The sequence below is a fragment of the Humulus lupulus genome, chromosome 9, assembly GCF_963169125.1.
Source record: "Humulus lupulus chromosome 9, drHumLupu1.1, whole genome shotgun sequence".
NCBI lineage: Eukaryota > Viridiplantae > Streptophyta > Magnoliopsida > Rosales > Cannabaceae > Humulus > Humulus lupulus.
The window spans coordinates 164,893,845-164,918,600 of NC_084801.1; the positions used below are offsets into that span (position 1 = coordinate 164,893,845).

The 24,756-nt window shown below is 41.2% G+C and overlaps 1 protein-coding gene across 1 annotated transcript; it reads right to left on the minus strand.

Annotated features, from left to right (window-relative positions):
• Positions 1-22,828: 22,828 nt before the first annotated feature.
• LOC133800266 (uncharacterized) lies at positions 22,829-23,308 on the minus strand. Its single transcript, XM_062238221.1, has one exon. It carries the CDS (start codon positions 23,306-23,308, stop codon positions 22,829-22,831), a length of 480 nt encoding a protein of 159 aa, XP_062094205.1.
• Positions 23,309-24,756: the final 1,448 nt, after the last annotated feature.

Here is a 24,756-nt window from a genome sequence, read left to right on the forward strand (position 1 = left end):
TAGAATCATTACACTTGACCTTCCCCAGGCGGTGTGGGATTGCACAGCTTACCCGGTCTTTCCCCTTACAGATCACGGGACTTTGACTGTCACAATAAAATATACACCCCACTCTTATTCTAAATGATCTATTTGGGAATATATTGCAAACAGTTACGGTGAACGGTGAACCGGTAATTTGACCCGCTACCCGAGTCCTTTGGTTAAAAACGTGATCTAGTGTTATTATCAGGTTAAGGTGAAAACCAGTAAAAGGAAAGGGAACATTTCATTAAGTAAATAAATTGCTCATGAGCCTTTTAAAATGTTTACAAATAGTTCATAATACAAAAGAGTCGCTACAGTTCCAAATTTACAGACTCCGCCGGCGTAAGTGGCAAAAATAGGGTAAACCCCTAGTCCCTCTGAGAACTCCTTGACCGTGGCGGTCAAGCGGCCCTGTATGTACATCACACCACCCAAGCTCTACACTCAGGGTTGGCCCAGTTTTTCCTTCCCTTTACCTGCACCACATAGCACCCATGAGCCAAGGCTCAGCAAGAAAACACAATAAAACATGATATAATATCAACAGCGATCATTATAACCATTCAGGACTATCAGTCCAGCAAATAGGTGACAATAGCCAAAAGTCACAATAATGAGCATCGCTCCCTCTAGCCACGTGACGATAGGGTCACCAGGGCTTAACGGTTAAGTGATTCTTTCATATGTTCGATCAGGACAGGTGCATGGTGATTGGTCACCAACATAACCTTCCTCAGGAATCTAGAGTCGAAACTATGGACAACGTCCCTTAGCCACGTGACAAACGGTCACCGGGGTCATATACCTTGGCTATAGTCTTCTGGTCGTAGACCAGGCAAGCGCTTATAAGTTCTTCGACCTTAGGGTCGGTCCCGCATTAATGCCATAGAGCCATTCAATGCGTGATCATAGACTTTAGAGTCGGTCCCTGACTAGTCAGTGTCATAAACAGATAATCAGTGTTCATTAGCATTTAATATGCAATCCACGTTCACATATATCAACCAACATGCCTCAATATCAAACCATGCATGTCATATACCTGTACAGGGTGCAACTGTATCCATACACTGTTTTCTTACCTCAAGTTCGAGTGAGAAGTATGATAAAGACGACCCCTGAGAATGATCGATCTTTCAGTTCCTTAGCGGTTACCTAATCACAACCAATTATAACCTCCATTAATGAGAATCCACAATAATAGGGTCTTAACCTAAGCACCACCCTCGGGACCTCGAAACATGCCCACACGGTGAGTAGATTCGATCCCGGGCCTTAAGGATTGAAACCCCAAGTCAAAAACCCTTAAAAACACTCAAAACGGGGTTTGGAAGGAACAGGGTAGCACTACAGCGCTCAACCCCTAGCGCCATAGCGCTATACTCAGAACCTCCCAAAAGCCAAAAAGCCTCCTGAGGAGCGCTATAGCGCCCTAGGGTGGGCGCTGTAGCGCTACCTCCAGCCCAAAACACCCCTGAACCGACCTTCTTCATCTCCTTCGTTTCTAACTCGATCTCCAAGCTTCCAAAGCCTATTCTTGATGCCAAATGAACCCAAAAACCATTCTAACACACCCCAAACATCACAAGCATGGGAACCCTAGCCAAAAATCCCAACAAAACCACAAATTCACCCTAGAAAACTCAACTGTAAAGTAAAGCCAAAACAGAGCAAACCAGAGAAAACCATGGTCAAAAACTTACCCAAAGCTTGGCTTATGATGGCCTTCAATGGTGGAACACACTCCCAATCTCCCAAGGCTTGCTTCCTAAGCTTGAATCCTCAAAATTTGTTCAAAAACCACAAAGAACAGTGAGGAGAAGAAGGTACGGGAGAACTCTAAAATATACTCTATTTTTCCATCATTTCCTTCAGGCATCAAGTGTTATATCTATCCTAGGGGTGAAATGTCTATTTTACCCCTAGGTCAATTAATGGTTTCTAAAGACTCCCAAGGGCATTTTGGTACTTTCCTCCTAACTCGTTAATCATAATTAACGCTCTCTAATTCCCGCTATTCTCAATGATCTCAAACACCAATAATTCACAACCCGTTACCCTTTATCTCCCGGTAACGCTCTAATCATCAAAATCACCCCAAGACTCAACCCAAGCCCCGGCACTTAAACCTGTTGTGACTAAACCGCTAATCAATAATCCACGATCATCTCATGTCGTAAAGCTCGAACAAACCCACATCATAATGTGGTCTCAACACATATCATCGACATACATACAATTAACATTATATTATAATATAATTCTCATAAACATGCATAAACACATTTAATGGCATAATTAAACAATTATGGCCCTCCCGGCCTACTAATCCTGCCATTAAACCACATTAGGGAATCCACAGTTGATCAAGATTAGAGAGGATGTCTTGGCTGGAGTATCCAGAGACTATACAGTATCTGATTTGGGGTTGTTGAGATATAAGGGACGGATATGTGTTCCGTTAGACACTGCGTTGAGGCGGGAGATTCTGGATGAATCTCATACCACACCCTACTCTTTGCATCCAGGCACCACGAAGATGTACCAGGATGTGAGATCATTGTATTGGTGGCCAGGGATGAAGAGAGATGTAGTAGAGTACGTGGCTAAGTGCTTGACATGTCAACAGGTCAAGGCTGAGCATCAGTGGCCGGCAGGGTTACTGCAGCCTCTGGACATCCCAGAGTGGAAGTGGGAAGACATCACAATGGATTTTGTGGTGGGCTTGCCCAGGACAGTTGGTCAGCATGATTCCATTTGGGTTATAGTGGATCGCTATACCAAGTCAGCTCACTTTCTACCAGTGAGGACTACCTATACCGTTGACTAGTATGCAGATCTCTATGTGAGAGAGATCGTTCGCCTCCATGGAGCTCCTAGGTCGATCGTGTCAGATCGGGACCCTACGTTTACTTCCAAGTTTTGGAAGAGTTTACAGACAGCCATGGGTACACGACTGAAGTTCAGTACAGCTTATCATCCTCAGATAGATGGGCAATCTGAGAGGACGATCCAAATATTGGAGGACATGCTGCGGGCATGTGTGCTGGACTTCGGTGGATCATGGAGTAAGTATTTCCCTTTGATAGAGTTCTCCTATAATAACAGTTATCAGTCCACCATTGGTGTTGCACCTTATGAGATGCTATATGGTAGGAAGTGTAGATCTCCCATTCATTGGGATGAGACAGGTGAAAGGAGATACTTAGGTCCTGAGGCAGTTCAGAGGACCAATGAGGCTATTGACAAGATTAGAGCTCGAATGCTTACTTCTCAGAGTAGACAGAAGAGCTATGCAGATCCCAAACGCAGGAACGTGGAGTTCCAGGTAGGAGACTATGTCTTCCTTAGAGTCTCGCCATGGAAAGGGGTAAGAAGGTTTGGGAAGAAAGGCAAGCTGAGTCCCAGATTTGTAGGTCCATTTGAGATCCTGGAGAGGATTGGTCAAGTGGCTTATAGGCTAGCTTTGCCTCCGGCATTGTCGGCCGTGCATAATGTGTTCCATGTATCCGCTCTTCGGAGGTATGTATCTGATGAGAGTCATGTTTTGAGTTATGAAGATCTGGAGCTTGAACCAGATCTCTCCTTTGAGGAGCAGCCTGTTCAGATACTTGATCAGAAGGATAAAGTCCTCAGGAACAAGACAATACCTTTGGTTAAGGTGTTGTGGAGGAACAGCAAGGTCGAGGAGGCGACCTGGGAGCTGGAGTCTGATATGCGGAGTCAGTATCCCGAGCTGTTCAGGTAAATTTCGAGGACGAAATTTCTGTAAGGAGGGGATAGTTGTAATGCCCCAGATTCCCTAATGTGGTTTAATGGCCGGATTAGTAGGCCGGGAGGGCCATAATTGTTTAATTATGCCATTAAATGTGTTTATGCATGTTTATGAGAATTATATTATAATATAATGTTAATTGTATGTATGTCGATGATATGTGTTGAGACCACATTATGATGTGGGTTTGTTCGAGCTTTACGACATGAGACGATCGTGGATTATTGATTAACGGTTTAGTCACAACAGGTTTAAGTGCCGGGGCTTGGGTTGAGTCTCGGGGTGATTTTGATGATTAGAGCGTTACCGGGAGATAAAGGGTAACGGGTTGTGAATTATTGGTGTTTGAGAACATTGAGAATAGCGGAATTAGAGAGCGTTAATTATGATTAACGAGTTAGGAGGAAATTACCAAAATGCCCTTGGGAGTCTTTAGAAACCATTAATTGACCTAGGGATAAAATAGACATTTCAGCCCTAGGATAGATATAACACTTGATTCCTGAAGGAAATGATGGAAAAACAGAGTATATTTTAGAGTTCTCCCGTACCTTCTTCTCCTCACTGTTCTTTGTGGTTTTTGAACAAATTTTGAGGATTTAAGCTTAGGAAGCAAGCCTTGGGAGTGTGTTCCACCATTGAAGGCCATCATAAGCCAAGCTTTGGGTAAGTTTTTTACCATGGTTTTCTCTGGTTTGCTCTGTTTTGGCTTTACTTTACAGCTGAGTTTTCTAGGGTGAATTTGTGGTTTTGTTGGGAGTTTTGGCTAGGGTTCCCATGCTTGTGATGTTTGGGGTGTGTTAGAATGGTTTTTGGGTTCATTTGGCATCAAGAATAGGCTTTGGAAGCTTGGGGTCGAGTTAGAAACGAAGGAGATGAAGAAGGTCGGTTCAGGGGTGTTTTGGGCTGGAGGTAGCGCTACAGCGCCCACCCTAGGGCGCTATAGCGCTCCTCAGGAGGCTTTTTGGCTTTTGGGAGGTTCTGAGTATAGCGCTGTGGCGCTAGGGGTTGAGCACTGTAGCGCTACCCTGTTCCTTCCAAACCCCGTTTTGAGTGTTTTTAAGGGTTTTTGACTTGGGGTTTCAATCCTTAAGGCCCGGGATCAAATCTACTCACCGTGTGGGCATGTTTTGAGGTCCCGAGGGTGGTGCTTAGGTTAAGACCCTATTATTGTGGATTCTCATTAATGGAGGTTATAATTGGTTGTGATTAGGTAACCGCTAAGGAACTGAAAGATCGATCGTTCTCAGGGGTCGTCTTTATCATACTTCTCACTCGAACTTGAGGTAAGAAAACAGTGTATGGATACAGTTGCACCCTGTATAGGTATATGACATGCATGGTTTGATATTGAGGCATGTTGGTTGATATATGTGAACGTGGATTGCATATTAAATGCTAATGAACACTGATTATATGTTTATGACACTGACTAGTCAGGGACCGACTCTAAAGTCGATGATCACGCATTGAATGGCTCTATGGCATTAATGCGGGACCGACCCTAAGGTCGAAGAACTTATAAGCGCTTGCCTGGTCTACGACCAGAAGACTATAGCCAAGGTATATGACCCCGGTGACCGTTTGTCACATGGCTAAGGGACGTTGTCCATAGTTTCGACTCTAGAGTCGTGAGGAAGGTTATGTTGGTGACCAATCACCATGCACCTGTCCTGATCGAACATATGAAAGAATCACTTAACCGTTAAGCCCTGGTGACCCTAGCGTCACATGGCTAGAGGGAGCGATGCTCATTATTGTGACTTTTGGCTATTGTCACCTATTTGCTGGACTGATAGTCCTGAATGGTTGTAATGATCGCTGTTGATATTATATCATGTTTTATTGTGTTTTCTTGCTGAGCCTTGGCTCATGGGTGCTATGTGGTGCATGTAAAGGGAAAAAAAAACTGGGCCAACCCTGAGTGGAGAGCTTGGGCGGTGTGATGTACATACAGGGCCGCTTGACCGCCACGGTCAAGGAGTTCTCAGAGGGACTAGGGGTTTACCCTATTTTTGTCGCTTAGGCCGGCGGAGTCTGTAAATTTGGAACTGTAGCGACTCTTTTGTATTACGAACTATTTGTAAACATTTTAAAAGGCTTATGTGCAGTTTATTTACTTAACGAAATGTACCCTTTCCTTTTACTGGTTTTCACCTTAACCTGATAATAACACTAGATCACGTTTTTAACCAAAGGACTCGGGTAGCGGGTCAAATTACCGGTTCACCGTAACTGTTCTGGGGTAACCAGGGCGTTACAATTACGCTATCAGATTTTGATTCAACGCTTCAAACAACGTGGTTGAGTACGAGGCATTATTAGTAGGATTACGCTTGTCTTGGGATGTGCATGCACAGTCCTTGGAGATATTCAACGATTCCCAGCTAGTGGTATACCAGGTACTGGGGGAGTATCATGCAAAGGGACTTAGGATGGTGCAGTACCTAAACAAGGTGAAGGACTTGTTGGCGCAGTTCAAGAAATACACAATTATACAAGTCTCGAGAGAGCAGAATGCCAATGCTGATGCCTTAGCCAAGCTTGCCAGTGCCAAAGATGCGGACATCCTGCATGTCATTCCCGTCGAATACTTGGCGAAAAGAAGCATATATGAGCAAGAGGCAAATGTATTATTGTCGAATGATCAATGTAACAGCCATGGTGCTTTAATGAATGAATGAATTTAATTTCTTAAGTTTCACTTAATTCTTTAAATTTCTTTCAACGAGGGACTGGTCACTTTAGACCTGTCAACCCCATCGGATCATGTTCGATTTTGGTTCTTGAGGAGCCTATCGACCCATACGATCTAAAAGAGAGACAGGTCCTAGGACCTTGTCACCAAATTAATGGATCATGTTCAATCTTGGTTCTTGAGGAGCCTATCGACCCATACAAGCCTAGAACCTTGTCGCCAAATTTATGGATCATGTTCAATATTTGTTCTTGAGGAGCCTATCGACCTATACGATCCAAACAAGAGACTGATCTGAGGACCTTGTCGCCAACTTATTTGATCATTTTCGATCTTGGTTCTTGAGGAACCTATCACGAGAGACATGTCTTAGGACCTTGTCGCCAAATTTGTGGTTCATTTTCGATTTTGGTTCTTGAGGAGCCTATCAACCGATACGATCCAAACAAGAGACAGGTCCAAGGACCTTGTTGCCAAATTTATGGATCATGTTCGATCTTGGTTCTTAAGGAGTCTATCGACCCATGTGATCCAAACAAGAGACTGGTCCGAGGACCTTGTCGCCAACTTATTTGATCATGTTCGATCTTGGTTCTTGAGGAACCTATCGACCTATACGATCAACAAAAAAGACTAGTCCGCGGACCAGTCGCCATTATTTGATCACGTTCGATCCTGATTCTTGAGGAACCTATCGACCCATACGATAAAAAAAAAGACTGGTCCAAAGACCAGTCACCATCATCAGATCATAATCGAATCTGGTCCTTGAGGGATCGATCGATAATTTGATCTAAGGCTCGTTACAGGCTCGATTAGCCCTTCTATACCCCGTTGGTACACCTTAGACACTTCTGTCTACAATCATTATAACGAGTACACGAGAGATTATGTAGATTGTGATCGACACTTGCTACACAATCTGCATCTGTGTATAGGTATCATTATTACTGAGTATGAAACCATCACCCGACTACCAATGAGGGACAAGCATTTGCTACTTACATTATTGGGTGAAAAGGATAGTACTATGTGTCTAAACGCTCGAAGTAAGGCATGGTCAAGTAGCAAGTGACCAAGGCTTTTAAACCCATGATCACTTGGGGGCATATAGTACATATCAATCGGGGTACACAAGCAATGAGGGTGTGACCTTAAGTACTAAGCAAGCTCAAGTTTTTCTAGGACATTTGTTCAACATATGTTCTGAAAGTGCAAAAAATAAAAACAAAAAAGGAATTGGTGAGGAGACTCCTAGCCATGTCCCTTATAGGGGGTCGGCCAATCCATCAACCCTATAGGGTTGTCGGCCTATCACCCATGGGGTGGTCGACCTGACCTGTTTTGTTCATGGTACTTGGTGAAGTATCACACTACTCACATTATCATGGCTGTTAGCATGAAAAATGTAAAAGAGTAAGGTTAGTATGGCATGTAAAATACATGTGTTCAGAGTATACTGATACCTGAACTAATGAGGGTTGTGAGTTGATATACGTAGTAAGCATTGGAAATAAAAAATTTCAATCAATACACTGAGTACTCATAACAAAAAAAGCATAAAGGCATAAAATGTCATATGTAAAAACTGTTAAGTACAAGGTGCCCCACCAATGGCACAAAAGGAAAGACAAAGAATGAAAGAACAAAGATAAGACTAACTAGGCCGAGGAGTATCATCTGAAAGACCACCCTGAGCCTCGGCAATCTCACGAGCCAGGCACTTCCTAAGTTCCTTCGCTCGCGTCTTCTCAGGAAGGAAATCCAAGTTCAGATCTTTGTTGGACTTCCAGATCAAGTAGAAGCAAGAGAAAGTTTTCTTCAAATACTCCTTTCGAGCCTTGTCCCAGGCAACCTTGACCTCTTGCTCCTTCTCAACAAGATCACCCTTTCGCAATTGGTCCATGTCAACAATCAACTTCTCTTTCTCAGCTTCAGACTGTTGGAGCTGATCGGCAAGTTTCCCCTCCATCTGGGTTATCCTGGGAGTCAACTCGATCACTCCCTACTGTTTAAGCTCCATGGTACTGTAGAGAGTTTTGATCTCTTCATTTTTAAAAGCAATGTCGGCATTCCTAGATCCAAGAGCTCGCCTAAGATCTAGCACCTCATGGCAGACAACTTCAAGCTCATAACGATAGTTGGACAAAAATAATCTGCCACGCTCCGGAAGTATGGATGAAGAGGAAGTAGGGCACCAGACTTTATGGTAGAGTGTGCCCAAAGGAACATGTGAATAGAACGCTCCTAAGGATGAGTAGCACGACGATGAGAGCCCTTGGTATGTTCTCGCTAAGAAGAAGAGTGATGGGGAAACCGACTAGTATCCCAGCGCAAATGGTGTTGCAATGAATCTCGTTGAGATGTGCCTTAAGAGTCGTGGGGCGTACTATGTTGAGAAGAGATCTGAGTGTTAGGAGTGTGTCCTAAAAACATGTAAATACATTTGTTTTTTCTGTGAATAAATAAATACAATGGTTTATTATTATTGTCATATTTAGATTGTTAAATTATTGTTTGAATAATTTTGTAAATATCAGAAAAATTTCATATTCATTATTGAGGATGTGATCTTGTATTAGTACGAGAGAATTAAGATCACATAAATGAATAAAAATTGTCAACAACGACAAATTAAAGTTATGGAATTCTTTAATTGGAGTTGTAAGTACGGTTTACTGAGTATCATAATGATACAAATAATCTAGATTCGGATTATTGATGTGGAAAGACATCTCGGTAAAGGTGCTTTATATAATATGATTATATATGACATTGACCGATATGAATTAGAGTCTTTATCCAAAACCCATTTAACAATAAAGACTTGTAATTCATATCATAACTGATGATCATTTATAGATCAACCTAAATCCTGAGTGTTCATGAACTCCTGTTCATGTTTATTAAATCTTTTGATTCATTCCTTAAGGTCTCTTCAAAGAATGAGGCTAATGACTTTTTTTTTGGAGATTTAATATCATGGATGGCTGGGAACATGTATCAACAATACGAAATCTAATCTTTCCTAACGGATCGTATATTAGTTCCCTTAAGGGTTAATTCTGGAACTGAATGATTTTGAGCTCAAATCTATAATTAGATTATAGATTAATTATTCACTAGTGAATTAGTGGTACTTAAGGAATAAGAAGTAAATTAGAAAGGTTAAATGGTAATTCTTCCATTCTAATTTATGAACTAATTAATTAGAGGGTTGAACTATTGTAAGATGGTTATATCAATGGACGACTTAAGAAAATGATTTCTGTAAAAGTATATCTATAACATAAAGAGTGCAATTCTGAATTTATAGTGGAGTAATATCAGAATTAATAAATTAACTATTATAATTAAAGAGTTTAATTATTTAGTTTCAATTTATTGGAGCTTAATGTTATTGGTCCATGGTCCCCGAAATGGCTCAAACAAACACAGTCAAAGGCAAATACAAAAAATGGGCAAAAAGGACTTATGTGATAAGTAAAATATTTTTCTATGTATCAAACATAATTATTGTTTAATTATGTGTGATTAATTAATTAAGAATTAATTCATTATTTGATTTAACAATAATATAATTAATTTTGAATTAATTTATTTTTGGGATTTTTGGTATTTAAATAATAATAAAAATTGGGAAAAATCACATGCCATCACAGGCATGTGGTACACATGTGGCACAGTGCACAAGCACTGTGCTACACGCATAAGAGATGTACTCAGTCTCTTGATTCCACAATTTTAGTTATTTAAATATGAAATAAATAATGAGATATTTTAATATGATTAAAATATTATTATTTAAACAAAAATCTGATAACTCATCAGTTATTTTGAATTTGTTTAAAATAACAAATATTTTAATATATTGGATATTATTAAATATTGGATATCAGTTTTTCACAGAACGTAATTTTTCAGAGATAGAAAAATATCTAGGATTCTCTCAGAGAAAAGAGAATAGTGACAAAAACAAAGGTCATTGTTCTTCACAAAACCTAGGTCCAAACTTTATCAGATCTCATGTGTTGAGAACATCTAATAAATAGTTATTGCCTATTATTTGTATAGCGAGCCCACACTCGTTCTTTGTGTGCCTGAGAACATTTTGGAAGATCTTGGTGTGAGATCTTAAGGATTCAGCCATACGAAAAGATAGCAGCAAGGAAGGACCTGAGGTAATTTTTCTATTCTTGTCCTTGATTCAATATATATATGAGTGTGAAGAAGTAGATCTAGAAATCTTATGGGATTAATCTGACAATTTGATTGTTGTTCCACTGCGCATAATCTCTGATTTGATCAGTAAAAACCAACACTGAGAAGAGTCAGGCGAAGAGCCCCGAGTAATATGCCTGGCAATATGAGGATCATCTTTAGAAGGTTGCCGAGTTGTCTATTTTACTCTCACCATTAGGCTATACCTTTTCAAGAAGTCTTCCTCATTGAACAAATATAAAGTGGAGTGAGGAAAAGTAAAGAGTAAAGTTAGTCCATCGACATAACGAAGCTCCCTACCACGGACCAGATAGGTCAATAGTTGGGGGCATGTCTATTACTATGGAGAAAAAAAGAAGAAATCAAGGGAAAAATCTATATAGGGGGTTAGCCCAATGAGAATAAGCTTAGGCCGACCACCATAGGACTCCCCTAGATTTGGAAAAATGGATCGAAGTCTTAAAGTAGGGGTCGACTGTAATGCCCCGAATTTTCCTAATAGGGTTTAGGACCTTGATTAGGAGGCCGGGAGGGCCATAATTGAATTATGATGCTATTTAATGATCATATGCATGTTATGTTAATTATATTATTATATGATGGTAAATGCGTGCATATGGGTGTATTTATGATTATAAGGGTATTTTGGTAATTTGGCCGATGTGGGCGTAGTTGTGTATTTTGGGTGCATGGTTATGATTAATTAATATAGCCACACTATAAGGTGGATTGGTTCGAGCTATTCGGCATGAGACGATCATGAAATGTAAGTGTTCGGTCTAGTCATAACGGGTTTAAGTTCGGGGCTCGGGGTGAGTCTCGGGGTCATTTCGATGATTAGAACATTACCGGGAATTAAAGGGTAATGGGATATGATTTATTGGCATTTGAGATTATTGAGAATAGTGGGAATTGGAGAGCCTTAATTATAATTAACGATATAGGTTAAAAAGGACAATTTTGCCCTCAGGAAGGCTTTAGAAACTTTTAATGACCTTGGGGCATTTAGGTCATTTGGTTTGGATTTATATTGACTTTCAAGGCTGTAGAAATTCACAACAAAAACAGAGCATCATCCTCTTCTCCTTCTTTCTCTCCCGTACATGTTCTTCCCTTCATTTTCCTTTGAATTTTGAGAACCCAAACCGAGGCAACAAGCTAGGAGATCAAAGGTGGGAGCTTAGAAACTTAGTTCAACCATTGAAGAGGGTTTTATCTCAAGTTCGAGGTAAGTTTCAGCCATGGAATCTCTGGTTTTACTCTGTTTTTTTATTTAAGTTTTAGTTTGTGATTTCTTGATGGAAAGTTTGGATTAATAGAAGTTTTGATTGATGTTTACCTTGGGTTTTGATGAGGGTTTGATATGGATGATGTTTGGGGGTTGGATTGAGTGTTTGAATGAGGTTTGTGACTGGTTTGAAAGTTTGGTTTCGAGGAAAAACGCAGGGGAAGAAAGGTTGTTGCTATTTTGCGTAAAGGGCCGCGACATGGCTATGGTGAGCCGCGGCCTATGTTGATTTCTGGGGAGGTTTTGCCTATGTCTGAGGGTGCGCCGCGGCATGGCTGTGGTGAGTCGCGGCCCATAAGGGAATTTTTGGCCAGAAATGGGATTTTGACTTAGGGATGCTAGCTTTAGGCCTCGGGGTCGATCCTACTACCCGGTTAAGTGTGGATTGATGTCCCAGAGGCTAGATATTGGTTTGGGAACCTATGTTGATCATTTTTATTGATGGTATCCTATATTTGGTTATGACTAGGTGACCGCTAACGGACTAAAAGTTGATCGTTCTCAAGGGTCGCTCTTTTAATCATTCTAGGTCGAATCTGAGGTAAGAAAACTGCACCCTGTGTATATGTGACATGAATGGCTATTATTGGTGCATGTTGGATTGTTTAATATGATGCATATGATGCACAAGAAACATGTGAATAGGACATGCTTTACATATTGAGTATGATATTGTTCAGAGCTTGAGCCTCTGTGTTCATGCATAGTCCTAATTGTACTAGTACATGTTAAGTAAGCATGATGAATACCTTGTTTATGGATATTGGATATGTGATATATGTTTGGTGGCATGGCTTACTTGTGTGTGGCACTGACTTATTAGCCAGAATCGGCAATGGTGTTAGATCCATGTGTGAAGCTGTGATTTACTAGTCAAGTTCACAATGGGTTGAACACTGGTCGTGTTTTACTGACCTAAGACTCAGAAATGGCATATCTTCATGAACGCCGAGCCAAATGAAGATTAGATCTAATCGATATCAGCAATGAATGACTCATATGGGGTATTAACGCTGGACCGACCCTAAGGTCGATGAACTTATAAGCGCTTGGCTAGTCTGAGACTAGTTATTCAGAGCCAGGGCATATGGCCCGGTGACTGTTTGTCACATGGCTAAGGAACGCTGTTCCAAGGTTATGACTCTATGGTCATGGGGAAAAGGTTATGTTGGTGACTATTCACCATACACCTATCCTGTTCAGACTTATGAAAGGTTCACTTATCTGTTAAGCCCTGGTGACCCTATCGTCACATGGCTAAAGGGTGCTATTCCCATATTAGAGACCTTTGTTATCTGCTAAGCCCTGGTGATCCTATCATCACATGGCAAAGGGTGTTGTCCCCATATTTGTGACTTTTGTGATAGTCACCTATTTGTTTGGACTGTTGGTCCTGAATAATTAATGCAATCACTGTTGATATTATATCATGTTATATTGTGTTTTCTTGCTGGGCTTTGGCTCACGGGTGCTATGTGGTGCAGGTAAAGGCAAAAGAAAGCTGGACCATCCTTGAGTTGGAGAGCTTAGGTGATGACGTGTCCATATGCAGCTGCTCGTCCGCCACGGCCGAGGTTTAAAGGGGAACTAGGGTTAAACCCTGTTTTGCCGCATAGAACGGTCTGTTGTAAATATTTTCTTATAGTAGACTCTGAAATTATAATTTTGGGATCCCAACATATATATTAAATGTTCTAATGAAACGTTACATCTTATCCAAAGTTTTTAATCCCTAAATCGCTAATCATACTTAGTTACACGATTTTTTCCAAATGACTCGATTAGCGAGTTTAGCACTGTTTACAAGGCACACCGTAGCGGTCCCTAGAGTTGGGGCGTTACATCGGCCTAGTGGAACTAAGCCTAGGTCAACCACCCTGAGTCCCTAAGCTTACAAAGCGTGAAGGAAGAGGCATAGGTGGTCAGCCTACCACCCTAGGGATGCAACCCTCAGAAAAATGCTAGAGGACTAAAGTTCAAGTCTCCAATAAATTGTACAGTACAAGGAAGACCCCAAAGAGATCAGTAAAAGAAGAGAAAAATATTTTTAGGGTCCCAGGTGGTCGACTTATGCTTGTGCCGACCACCCTGGATCCCTGGAAGTCACCCAAGGGTGTTGTGGTCAGCCCATGAGGTAAACACTACTCGGCCCATGAGGGAATGGACATCCCTGGAAATCGCATAAGGCAAGGGAAATGCAAGGGAAGCCCTAGAGGTACTCGGCCCATGATGGTGGTCGGCCCATGAGGGAATGGACATCCCTGGAAATCGCATAAGGCAAAGGAAATGCAAGGGAAGCCTTAGAGGTACTCGGCCCATGATGGTGGTCTGCCCATGAGGGAATGGAAATCCCTGGAAATAGACTATGCTAGGGTTTGGAATCCTAGAAATTGCCATGCTAATGGAGCTCAAAGAGGTGGTCGGCCTAGGGTTTTACATCCCTGGAAATTGCCTATCCTAGGGTTTCACAAACCTGAAATCGCATGTGCTAGGGTTTGTAACCCTGGAAATCATCCAGGCTAAGGAAATTCTAGGGAAATCGTAGACTTGATTCAAACACGTCAATTATTTTAGATCAAAGTATTTCTTCTAAATCTAAGCACATTTAAATTAAATGATGTAAGGATTAGGAGAAAGTACTTACCAAAATAAAGATCTGAGTTTGATGAAGAATTGGAGAAATCAGGCTTGGAGACTCCTATGGGTGAGGCACACAGAGCAAGGAAGTGAGAAGTAAGACCCTACTTATAGTCATTCAGGCTAACCATATATTTTTAAGAATTCAAATTTCCTTGAAAAATATTTGGTTTGTTAAAATTTCAAATTCCTTGAAAAATATCTTATATTTTTAGGAATTAAAATTCCTTGAAAAATATTTTGTATTTTTAGGAATTTATATTCTTGGAAAATATATTATATTTTTAGGATGTCAAAACTCCTTGAAAAATATATTATATTTTTTAGAACTTTAAATTTCCTTGAAAAATATACTAGATTTTTAGGAAATTAATTATCCTTGAAAATCTAGTTATTTTTAGGAATTACCAATTATCCTTAAATAATCCGTGCTGAGCAAATTATCTATAGTTGATTAAAGTACTAAGTAATGTCCCAAGGGACTTTGCTATTAAAGTACTACTACGATATGTTTCTCGGGCCAAGATCAAGATAAACTTGGGGGGGAAATGTTATCCCTCAAAAATCCAGGGATGACATGGTCAATGAGAAAGCGGCACATGGCATCACAAATCAGGGAAAAACGATGAAGTATTGAAAAAATACTGATGAGCAAAAAATATAGGTCCAGAACCTATAGGGAAGTCGATCAGGCCTAAACCCCCTAGGGGTGGTCGGCCTGGCCCTAGCCCCTAGGGGTGGTCGGCCTGGCCCTAACTCCTAGGGGTGATCGGCCTGACCCCTACCCCTAGGGGTGGTCAGCCCAACATGCCCAAGAACCCCTCAGGGTGGTCGACCCACCCTATCCTCCATAGGGTGGTCGGCCTACACTCCCACAAATGGGTAAAACTTACGCTCGTTCAGACTAAGATCAACAGGCCTAGCACCCAGAAGATCAACAGGCCTAGCACCCAGAAGATCACAGGCCTAGCACGCAGAGGACCAGCGAGCCTAGCACCCAAGCTCTAAAGGCTCGTCGAGCCTAGCACCTAAGTCTCATAGAACAATCTAGACTTAGAATTTTCCCAAAGGTTTCAATCATTCATTTTCTACCATGACCAGAGAAACAACGAGAAGACCCACGATCTCATAATCATGGAGGTGGACACGTATCTCCACTACCTAATAATTGTGTACCATTCCACGATCCCAGTAATACTAATCGTGTAGCAACTCCTGGGTACTATATATAAAGGACTCAGGGCTTCATTGACGAGGATCTGAACAATTTTTTGGAAGAAACTCTGGGCAAATTAGCAACGAGTGAATACTTTTGTTCATCAGTGCAATTGTCTATCGAGTGGCTCAATACTAAAAACTAAGTGGAATAGGTTATTACTATCCATCAGGACAGGGCTGAACCACTATAAAATTTATGTGTGTTTGTTTAAGATATTTGTACTCTGTCATTTATTATATTTATTTCATTCAAAAGGTGTTGTATACTTTACAGACAACCGTTGGCCAATTTCACGGGTCAACACATTCATTTTACATGCTTCACAATTATGCTCTTTGCTTGTATCTTTGTAAAGGGATATGAAAGATTGTCTTCCAATGCTATCTTCATCACCTCACATCATGCCTTTGCCACACATCTCCACTAATGTGGTACTTTCTCTCTATATGCTTTGCTCTTTTGGGCTTCGAGGTTCTTTTGAATTCGCTATTGCCTCATTATTGTCACTAGACAAAATGAGTGGTTTATCCATTTTTGGAATAACACCGAGATCTGTATAGAACTTCCTCAACATGACTATTTTCTTAGCCACCCGAGAATGGTATCAAGTTACAGGATATTTGGGTTATGAAAAACCCACTTCAATTTTTCATTCTTTTTTCCCTTAACCTAGCTATCACCTATAAATAGGTCTTTAAACCCTTTCCTATAAGTTTTTATTAAGCAACCTTTCAGATCCACATCAGATCTTGTAGAAAGTTCAAAAGAGCCCAGATTATTAGTTAGTTAGACTTTTCCTAAGTATTTGTATACACCCGAGAATGGTGGGTTTAGTTACATCAGTTGTAAATCTATTACTTCTAATAACTTGCTTCAATATAAATAAAAGGTGTTTTACACATTGTTGTTTCAACCAAAGAGATTCATTCATTTCCTTCTTGATTTTAGTTTTCCATTTCAGTATTCTTAACTTGGTATTAGAGTTCATGGCATCATCTTCCTCAACCTCTACCATGATTTCTTCATCATTTGCCTCTCTTCTTCATGCCTCCTTCCAGTCCACACTCAGCCCTGTCATCTCCGTGAAGCTCGATCGTCACAACTATATCGTTTGGCGATCTAAGGTGGTTCCGACGATTCACGGTTACGATCTCGACGATTATGTGTTCGGAAAGAAGACCTGTCCGACTGAGAAGGTTACGATCACTGATGAAAAAGAATCCGGAGTATTCTCTATGGATTCGTGAGGATCAACTCATTGTAAGTTGGTTACTCTCATCTCTATCACCACCGATTCTGAGTCAAGCTGCTCGATAAAGGACAAGCAATGAGGTGTGGATGGCTTTGGAAAATATTTTCTCCTCTCGAAGCAAGGTTAATCTTTTGTAGCTTCGTGGCCAGCTTCAATCACTGAAAAAGGGAGCTTAATCTATCTCGGAGTATGTTGCACAGATAGAGAGAATTTCTAACACTCTCATGCTTGCTAGAGTTTAGCTCTCTGAAGATGAATTGATCATACATATTCTTCAAGGATTACCAATCGAGTATGATGCTACCATCTCAAGCATTCTTTCTCAACAGAATGCCTCAATGAATTTGCAAGAAGTTTAGTCACTCTCTTGAGTCAAGAAAATTGACTTGAAATGTGGAATACTTCTCATACAATAGAGGTGACCACTCCTTCTGCCATTCTTGCTCAGACGCACAGTCGAGGTCGTGGCTCTAATGGCAATCATGGACGTGCACCTACTGGTCGTTGTTGAGAATAGTGCCCTTAAAGCAATTGTAGTTGACATATGTTTTAAATAAAATAAATAATTGAATTGAATTATTTTATATATACACAATGTCCAATATTATGTTGATAATATTAAGTAAATATTAGAAAATTCTAAAGTTTATCTATGTGGTCTTAATCTCATATTCGTATGAGAGGATCGAGATTAAGATAATAAATATAATTCACAGTAAAATAAATTTATGGAATATTTAGATTAATTACTGCTAGTACGGTTCGCTAGTATTATGAATACAAGTTACCTAGATCCAGGTCATTAGTGTAGTAGGACACTTTAGTGAAGGTACTTTATAAATTGTGATATACATAACTGGACCAGATGTGATTTGTTAATACTTGTTTAAACATTGTTTCATAGTACTAATCAAACACATCAAATGATGATTGTTGACGGTGAAATCTCGTCAACGAAATTAGATCGAAAAACTCAAAGGTAAGTATAGAGATATTTAGATAAGAACTTAGAATGAACTTATGGAAGGATCAACAATGGAGTGAGCCTTTGTGTATTGCTTAATAGCTTGAGTGTACAATGAATTTCCCAACCCCTTTGCTGGAGGGGTGAAAGTCTATTTATATTGGAGCTCTAATGGCTCCTGGTACATCGTGGTCCCAGGGGACAAGATTGTACATAGGTACATTGTTAGGGTTGTGGCACAGGTCGTAGTGGTGTTGAAAGAGTGGTGATCGGCTCTAGTACGTGTCAGGGGCCTGCAAAAGTACTCATGCATTGGTACCACATTACACCTTCACTACTTGCATGACGCAGATGTCAGGGCCATGCTTTTGTCCTCCACATGGTCGTACGTCCTGCACCCGTACACGTACAGGTGCTTTGTACATAATGGTTATTCTCGCATCTCCAAGGCATGTATTTGCTCAAAGCTATTCCACATTTTATTAAGTGTAGGAAAGGTTGTGTGTTAACATGAATGATATACTCAGTCGTCTATACCACGAATGGCTTGATACCAAATAATTCTTGGGTCTCTCTTATTGCTCCTCGTACGCCCCTTCTAGAGGTCTTAGACCCTATACGGGTACGCGAGGAGTTGGCCTCACGGCATAGAGGCATCTGGGCGAGACGAAGTGCGGCATGGATACACGGCACCTCGGCACGGCTGGGCGAGGTGTGGCGCGAGGCCATGGGAGCCGCGAGACCATGGTGGTGCGAGCCACCTTGGGCGTCGCAAGATGATGGTGGTGCGAGGCCATGGTAGACACAGGACCATGGTGGTGTGAGGCACCTTCGGGGTCGCGTGATGATGGTGCGAGGCCATGGGAGCCGCGGGACCATGGTGGTGCGAGGCACCTTGTGGGCCATGAGATGATGGTGGCGAGAGGCCATGGGAGCTACGAGACCATGGTGGTGCAAGGCACCTTGGGGGCCACAAGATGATGGTGGCACGAGGCCATGGGAGCCGGGGGACCATGGTGGTGCAAGGCTCCTTGGGAGCTGCGAGATGATGGTGGCGCGAGGCCATGGGAGTCGCGGGACCATGGTGGTGCGAGGCACCTTGGGGTTGCGAGATGATGGTGGCGTGAGGCCATGGGAGCCGCGAGACTATGGTGGTGCGAGGAACCTTGGGGGCCGCGAGATGATGGTGGTGCGAGGGCATGGGAGCCGCGAGACCATGGGGGTGCGAGGCAACTTGGGGGCCGCAAGATGGTGGTGGCACGAGACCATGGTGGTGCAAGGCACCTTGGAGGTCACGAGATGATGGTGGCGCGAGACCCTTCCAGGCGCAAGGCTCCCTAGGCGTGAGGCACCTCCTGGCCAAGGCATCAGTGCATGTGAGGCCCTCCTGGCCGAGACACTAGCGCGTGCGAGTTACAGCCCCAAAATTATTTACAAACATACATACTTTTTGCTTTCTTTTTATTTTCTGATTTTTTTTAGAGGCTTAGATGCAAGGGAGTGCACTCTTTAATTTTTTTTTTTTTGGATGTTCTATTTTTTTTTAGAATTAAAATAAACAACTAGATGGCAAGAGAACAAGAAAATTGAGAACACACTCTCCCCCCAAACTTAAAATCAACATTGTCCCCAATGGTGAAAACAAGCAAAAGAAGAAAAGGAAAACGCTCACCCAATTTTCTCTCATCCACTCAACTCAACTCAACCCCCCAAAATGCATAATAAATAAATCCTATAAAGATCAAGGAGCTAAAAGGGTGTGGTGAAAAGAGGTGATTACATATATATATATATTAAGCTAAGCTAATGAGTGCCTAAGAAAGAAAAAATGACACTTAAGCTCAATGGGGTGACTAGGGATAAAAATGCAGACAAGGTAGGCTTCAAAGGCTCAAACGGTCCAAGGATGGCCTAAATCATGTCATCGGTGTGGTGTTGTCTAGGATTTCGCCTCAAGGAAAATCACTAAGTAATTCTAGAAACTTAAGCTCTCACAAGAAACTAGCTCTTTCTAGGGTCTCAAAATTGTTTAATCAAGCTATGCACATACTAAAAAGAGAAACACTCTCATCAATCATTTGCTAGCAACATTCACACCCAAAGAATTTAGTTTAAAAGTTAAGAAAGAAATACATTCAGCTTAAAAGTATTTTTAAAGTGTTGTAAAACAACAGGACAAGAACATAACAATCAACAAGACAACACATAAGAAATACAAAACAATAGACAATGAAAGGTAAACAATAAGATAGTTCAAAACATGAATTAAGTACAGAATAATAAATACAAATCAAAAGGTGGGTTAAAGAGGCTCCCTCCGCCTAGTCCTCAGAATTAGCATCCGAAGGATTAGGGTCATCATGAACAACTGGAGCGGTCCAAGCCTCCAAGATGGAGCTGGGGAACACTAGGAATGCAGCAGCCGGTTTGGTGAAGTTCCGCTGAAGGGACTTGATGAGTGTGGCATCCCGTTGTTTAGCGTACTTCTAGTAGTCACACTATTGAGCTTCTAGGGACACCAGCCATCCAAGAATTTCCCTCTGCTGAGCAATAAGGTTAGTGAGTGCAAGAGCAAGGGGCAGAGCTGGTGAAGGCATGGTGGATGGCCTAGCCGCTGAGGCGGACGCACGACTCTGACCAGTGATATTGAAATCGATGTCCCGATGCTCGAAGAGTACATCCTCTGTGGAGGCAAAAGGCACCCCAGCACTAATGCACAACTGAGTAATGAGTGATGGAAAGAACAACTTTCCCTTTTCTTCTTGGCACAGCTAGTAATCTGTCGGGAGATCAACTAGCCCACATTGATACTCAAGCCAGCCAACATACAGTATAGCAGGAGCACCCTCTCCTTGGACATCGTAGTGTCATGCGTAGTGGGCAGCAAGTGACATTTAAGAAAATTTAACCACACTCCAGCTTCTGGCAAAATAGAGTTGTGCAAGAGAGTGCGCACACCGCCAGAAGAGACACACCACTGAGCGTCGGGGGCTGCGACATGTTTCAGCGCTTTGTCAAAGTTTTCTGGTGAAGGGGCCATGACCATCTCATTATATGCAGCGCATTCAAAACTGGCTAACCCAAAGAGGGAATTAATAGCCTCACCAGCAAAGAAGACAACCTTACCTCGAACAAGCACTTCAGAATTATCAGAAGAGGCTATGTTGGCAAAAAATTCTCGCACCAATGGGATGAGAACTTGTGCTGGCTTTTGACAGAAAACCTCCCAATCGTGCTGCTCAATGACTCTACTGATAAATTCTAGCATCTCAACAGTGGTGGGTAAGAATCCTTTTTCTTGGAGAAACTTCTTGGTTTTAATGGATTCATAATATGCCTTGGCCTGAGCAAAAGCAAACTTTTTAGTGGGGCCTGAAAGGAGTGAGTTTTTCTTGGTGGAAGGGGCAGAGCTCACGGAAGGCGAGGGTAGCCAAGGCGGTCTCGCGGAGATGGACGGTCTTGTGGAGCTGTGAGGTGGGTGGTGGCGGTGGCTCTCAGATCTGGGCAGGGACATGATGATGGCTTATGGGGAAGGCGGGTTAGGGGAATTAGGGTATTTGGGTATTCTATATACATCTATATAATTTATATATGATATTATATTTTACTAATAATATATCTATATATATTTCGTATAATTGATATTATATATATATATATTTGCATATCTAAGTGTAGTAATATATATTGTATGTTCTCTTTTTTTTTTTATATATGTAGTAATACATATATATAAATAAAGTATTAAATATAGTATTATAACAAATTTATCTTCCTTGTTTTTTATATATAAATATATAGTATTATATATAAATATATATATATATTCGAATGACCCACGACCCAGAACTTTTGCCTGCCCAGATTGCCACCATTTTGCCTAAGTTTTGCTTCATCAACCCATATTTGACGTAACTCCCTTTTTTTTCGGAAATATTTGCGCGCAATTTGCTGAAGCAAAACTTTTGCAAAACCATCAGACCCCCAAAGTTACTTCCAAAACACCAACTTCTTGCTTTCTTAACACCTGAAACACAAAAAACACACATAAAACAACTCCAAAACATCACAATAAAATAAAATTAACATAACAAAATTAAAATGAAAATAGCTAAACACACTAATATATATATATATTGTCATTTTTTATTGATTTTTTTTTCATTTTTTTTCAATCCATTTTTATTCTTTCTTTCTTTGAGTTGCTTTACAGATGAATCCTCCAAAAGCTATAGCAACCCAAACTGCTTTTTTTTTCTCTAATGATCTTTCAAGGAAACGAGGTTTTGTATTGCTCAACCTCGCTTCCCCCAAGCTTTGCTCCTTTCCTTGTTACCTTAAATGCTCTTCCCAAATGCTCATCATATAATTCCACTACACCATTGGGAAACACCTTGCTCACTAAGAACTCACCATCACACTTTGATTTCGCTAGAGAGTTTGAGAAAAACATTCTATTCCCAACTTCCAACATTTATGATTGAAGCTTTCTACTATGTTTCTTTTTCTTCTTCTTTTTCTTCGGTAGCTTTGGAGGATGAGATGGTTCTTCTTCCTTACTTATACATGGCTCCCCACCTTTCTCAATTTCTTCAAAAGGGACCTTTTTCTTGACTCCATTGTTATACTTTCCATGCATCTTTTCAATCAACTTGAAGTTAGAAACACTTATGGCCAAATGAGCTTCAACTTCATTAGGAGAGCGTATAGGATTAAAAACCTTGAATGTGACTTGTTCGTCTTGAGCTCAAATGGTGAGCTCTCCTTTTTCAACATCTATCAATGTCCTCTTGGTGGCAAGAAATGGTCTCCCCAAAATGATTGGTACATCCCTATCTTCCTCATAGTCAAGAATAATGAAATCCGCCGAAAAAATGAACTTGTCAACTTGTACTAGGACGTCTTCAATTTTTCCCTCCAGATGCACCATAGAACAATCTGCTAATTGTAAAGTGATTGTGGTTGGTCTTGCTTCTCCAATCCCCAACATCTTGGACATTGACACGGGCATCAAATTGATACTAGCCCCCAAGTCACAAAGTGCTTTACCAACGTCTCTACCACCAATAGAACAATGAATTGTGAAGCTACTCGGATCTTTCAATTTAGGAGGAATTTTATTCTTCAACATAGCACTACAACCTTCAGTCAAGGCCACCGTTTCAAATTCACCAAGCCTCCTCTTCTTAGTTAAAATATCCTTTAAAAACTTCACATAGTTGGGCATTTGCTCCAAAGCTTCCACCAACGGTATATTGATGTGAATTTGTTTCAAAACATCTAAAAATCTCCGAAATTGACCATCTTGTTGCTGCTTTTGAAAGCGCTGAGGAAATGGTGGAGGTGGCTTACTCATAGTCTTCTCTGTTGCATTTTGCTGAGGAATTACTGCAGCAATTGCTTCAGGATCAGCATTTGAAAATTTTCAATTCACATATTTGACTCCCTTGTCCACACTACTTTGGATTGAAGTGGGCTCGTTGTTTCTCTTACAATTCTCCTCAGTCAATTCCAAATTTTTACCACTCCTCAAGGTAACCGCCTTGTAATGCTCCTCACCATCTTTCTTTGGGTTTTCGGTATCACTAGGCAAAGTGCCTTGTGGTCTATTCCTTAGCTCATTAGCTAGCTACCCCAATTGAATCTCTAGGTTCCTCAAGGATGCCACTTGGCTCTGAATCATAGCATCATGCTTGGCCATATATTCTTTCATTAAACTCTCCAAAGAGCTTGATTGAGACACGTGAGGAGGAGGTGGTTGAGCTCTTGGTTGTTGTTGAGAAAACCCCGGTGGATGTGTTATCTTGTTTTGCATTGGTGCTCCGCTTGAACTAGCTCCTTGACCCCCCCATGAGAAGTTTGGATGCTGCCTCCACCCTGGATTATAAGAGTTCGAATATGGGTTATTTCAGTTGGCATTTTGATTCCCCACATAACAAACTGAAGCGAGATTCGAAGGACAACTCTCAAACGCGTGCCCATCTCCACAATAAGCACAATATACATCAACAACTTGTCCGATAGCAGCTGGTTATACCATTCCCCCCAAACTCATGTTCTTGACAAGGTTAGTCATTGAAGAAACTTGAGCGGTCAAAGCTGTCAATGCATCCACTTCAAGTATACCAGCCACTTTTTGACTTGTTGAGGCTCTAACATTGGACCATTGATAATTGTTGCTAGCTATCCTCTCCAAAATCTCATAGGCTTCATTATAGGACTTAGAGAGAATAGCCCCATTAGCTGAAGCATCTAACACCATGCGAGTGGAAGAATTAAACCTATTATAGAATGTTTCCATTTGTATACAATGCGGAATCCCATGGTGTGGGTACTTTCTCAATAACTCCTTGAATCTCTCCCAAGCTTCACAAAATGATTCATCTTCTAGCTACTGAAATGACATGATGTCATTGCAAAACATGGCATTTTTGGTAGGAGGGAAGTACTTCATCAAGAAATTTTTAGCCAACTCATTCCATGTAGTCACCGAGTCGCGAGGAAGGGTGTTTAGCCAAGCTCTATCTCTATCCCTCAAAGAGAAAGGGAACAATTTCAACCTTAGGGCCTCGTCACTCACTCCTTGTAGCTTGAAAGAATCACTCACCTCCAAAAATAAACGAAGATGAAGATGAGGATCCTCAGTAGGCAGCCCACTAAATTGACCCATTGTTT